At 31.9% G+C, this 2,842-nt stretch overlaps 1 protein-coding gene across 1 annotated transcript; it reads right to left on the minus strand.

The window, feature by feature from the left end:
• Positions 1–346: 346 nt before the first annotated feature.
• Positions 347–2,244, minus strand: LOC139890711 (uncharacterized). The gene is made up of 2 exons (XM_071873622.1): positions 1,846–2,244; positions 347–587 (listed from the first exon to the last, which is right to left on the minus strand). Exons 1-2 carry the CDS (start codon positions 2,155–2,157, stop codon positions 522–524), a joined length of 378 nt encoding a protein of 125 aa, XP_071729723.1. The 5' UTR covers positions 2,158–2,244; the 3' UTR covers positions 347–521.
• Positions 2,245–2,842: the final 598 nt, after the last annotated feature.

Here is a 2,842-nt window from a genome sequence, read left to right on the forward strand (position 1 = left end):
GTCACTATTATTAGTGACTAAAATATGGTCACTCAATTTGGTTGTTTGTGACCAAAAAGTGATCACTAATCTTGAATGTTTGTGACCAAAAAGTGGTCACCCACATTGAACATTTATGACCAAAAAATGGTCACTCACATTGGACGTTTGTGACCAAAAAGTGGTCACTCACATTGAACATTTATGACTAAAAATGGTCACTCACATTGGACGTTTGTGATCAAAAAGTTGTCACTCATTTTGATCGTTGTGACTAAAAAGTGGTCACTCATATCAACCAAATATCAACCAATTATGCCTAAATAGTGGTCACTCACACCACTATTTTGTGATCAAATATGCTCATAATTATTGAAATTTGCTCTCTAAGAGAGTTATTTTATACAACATGATAACCAAATATATATAACAAATCATTTAAACATAAAACTATATTTGCTAATTCCTACACCAAATAGTTTTTCAACTTCAGTTACAAAATCACAAAACTATCGACAATAATAAAGAAGCAAAATATAAATCTACGTTGCACTGGATCTCTTCTTGGCAAAGCTCTCGCTACGCTTCTCACGCAGATGTTTAGTACCCTGCAGACAAACAACGTTGAAGTGAAATTCATGATAATGGTTTGTAGCGTAAATTAGATTATAGGTCATTATACTTCAGCATTAATGCATATGCAACAAAAGTGCAAGTGAAGAAAAGCATATCCAAGCATTGATGATCTGCATGTCTAGCAATAAACTACTTTTAATAAATTGGAACAAAGATAAACAAAACAAGCATGGCATAGATTAGAAATTGCTTCTATTATTAGTATCAGCAGCAAACAATAATAGCAAACAAATTCAACCAATTTGCTTATAAATGGGTTATTGGATATGTTGTTATATATCACACACAGCACATATATCTTCTATATAAAAGTCAAATGGGTCTATTGGTTCATAAGTAAATCCAAACCATCTCCTAAAGTGCTTCTTTAACAAGCAAAAAAGGAACTGTAACAATAATATAGAGTTTATGTCATACCTAATGTGTTACACATTTTTTTTTTAAGTCTATAAATCAGACCAAAAACTAGTTTTAGGTCATCAGACCCAATTTTCAATAAAAAAGCATTCTGAACCACTACCCAACATGTATGTATGAACTACCACCCACTTTTAGGCACATACATTCAGAATCTAGGTATGTTTATGAAGAACTCACCATTTTATGAACAAACAATAATAGCATAATAGCATACACTTTAAAATAGAGTAGCAAGTCATATAGTCACATCTAAAGCCCTCTACTTTACCAAACCTGTCTAACACAGTAACACACCCAATTGACTCGTATGAACAGAAATATACCAAAACCAACCCATAAACGCGCCCTGCTCCATAACACCAAAACTAAATGACATTATAACACCAAAACTCTTTAAAGAAAGTTAATATTTTTAAATAATAACATAACCACCCCTTGAACTTATTGAGCAGTGTCAAACTCTTATCAACCGCAGTGTCATGAATCCAATAACATCATCCTTGAACTTATTGAGCAGCTAAAGTAAGTTTTTTTTCTTTTTCTTTTCATGTAAAACTCCCACAGACAAAATCGACCAAAAAAACAAAAAACCAAATGGCGTCTAATCAACTAATTATATCTATTATGTCTCAACAAACAAACATGTAGAATTCATATTACTCAATAAAGTAAACTAAGATCTCCAATCACCTCAAATAACGTAAGATCATCCCTGAACTTATTGAGTTGATGAAAGTAATTCATTTATGAGGATAACAAAGATACTTAAAAACTAAAATATGAAACTTTTTAAGATTAATTTGAACTTACAGTATCTTGAGGTTGCAATTTAGATAATCGGACTAACTCCTCTCTCATGAGTTTCATTTCCTCTTTCATGTAATTTTGCTCCTCGTGAAATTGAGACTGCTCTTGTTGAAACCCCCAAACTAATTTCTCTAAAGCTGTTGATCTTTTCTTTTCAGACTCTAACTCCATTCTTAAATTTTCTATAGCCAAAACATGTTTCGTTGAAGTTGAACGCCCTTTTACGTATCCAGGAATACGTTTTAGCGTTTTCATACATATCTCTGCTGCAGTACATGAAGAACTAGTTTCCTCACTTCGCAATTGTTTCTGCATAACATACCAGCTTGTTTTTATAACAAATTATTAAATTTAATAAATAAGTAAAATGAAAATACAAACTTTATGCTAATTATGCTCTTGTAAAAATTACCAACAGCCGGTGGAACTTTATTAAATGATCTGTTTTTCTTGTTTTTGGCACTCACCTTCTGCAAAAACATACAAAATCCAACTATAGTCAGGATTCATTTTATTTAGTTATCAATCTTCGATAGAAAACATACAAAATCCTACTTGTTTTGAAACTGAAACATAGTATATTTAACCTCAGGAAAGTAAAAAAAGAATGGGCATTCATAGAATTATGAAGTTAAAACTTAAAAAGGTAAACCTACTCGAAGAATGGACATTCATAGAAAACTGATGCACTAGATGAAAAAGATATAAAAAGAAGTGGTGGTTCAAACCTGAAACTCCTCACTTGCAAACCTCTCACAAAGGAGTACCCAATCATTAACTTTAATACCCTTTGGGGGATGAGTAAGTGCATCGTCTTTTGTTGGAAAAGTATCATAATAACAGTGAAGCCTCCATTGTTTATTCTTATGTTGGTTTCCTAGTGGTGTCTGCATAACCCGTTCCATAGTCGAACAATTTGGATCATAACTTGAATTTTTCTAAGAAAAAAATTGTTATTATTATTACTATTACGTGAGTACTTAAAGAAGTAAACATTAGT

The sequence above is a fragment of the Rutidosis leptorrhynchoides genome, chromosome 2 (genome assembly GCF_046630445.1).
Source record: "Rutidosis leptorrhynchoides isolate AG116_Rl617_1_P2 chromosome 2, CSIRO_AGI_Rlap_v1, whole genome shotgun sequence".
NCBI classification, from domain to species: Eukaryota; Viridiplantae; Streptophyta; class Magnoliopsida; order Asterales; family Asteraceae; genus Rutidosis; species Rutidosis leptorrhynchoides.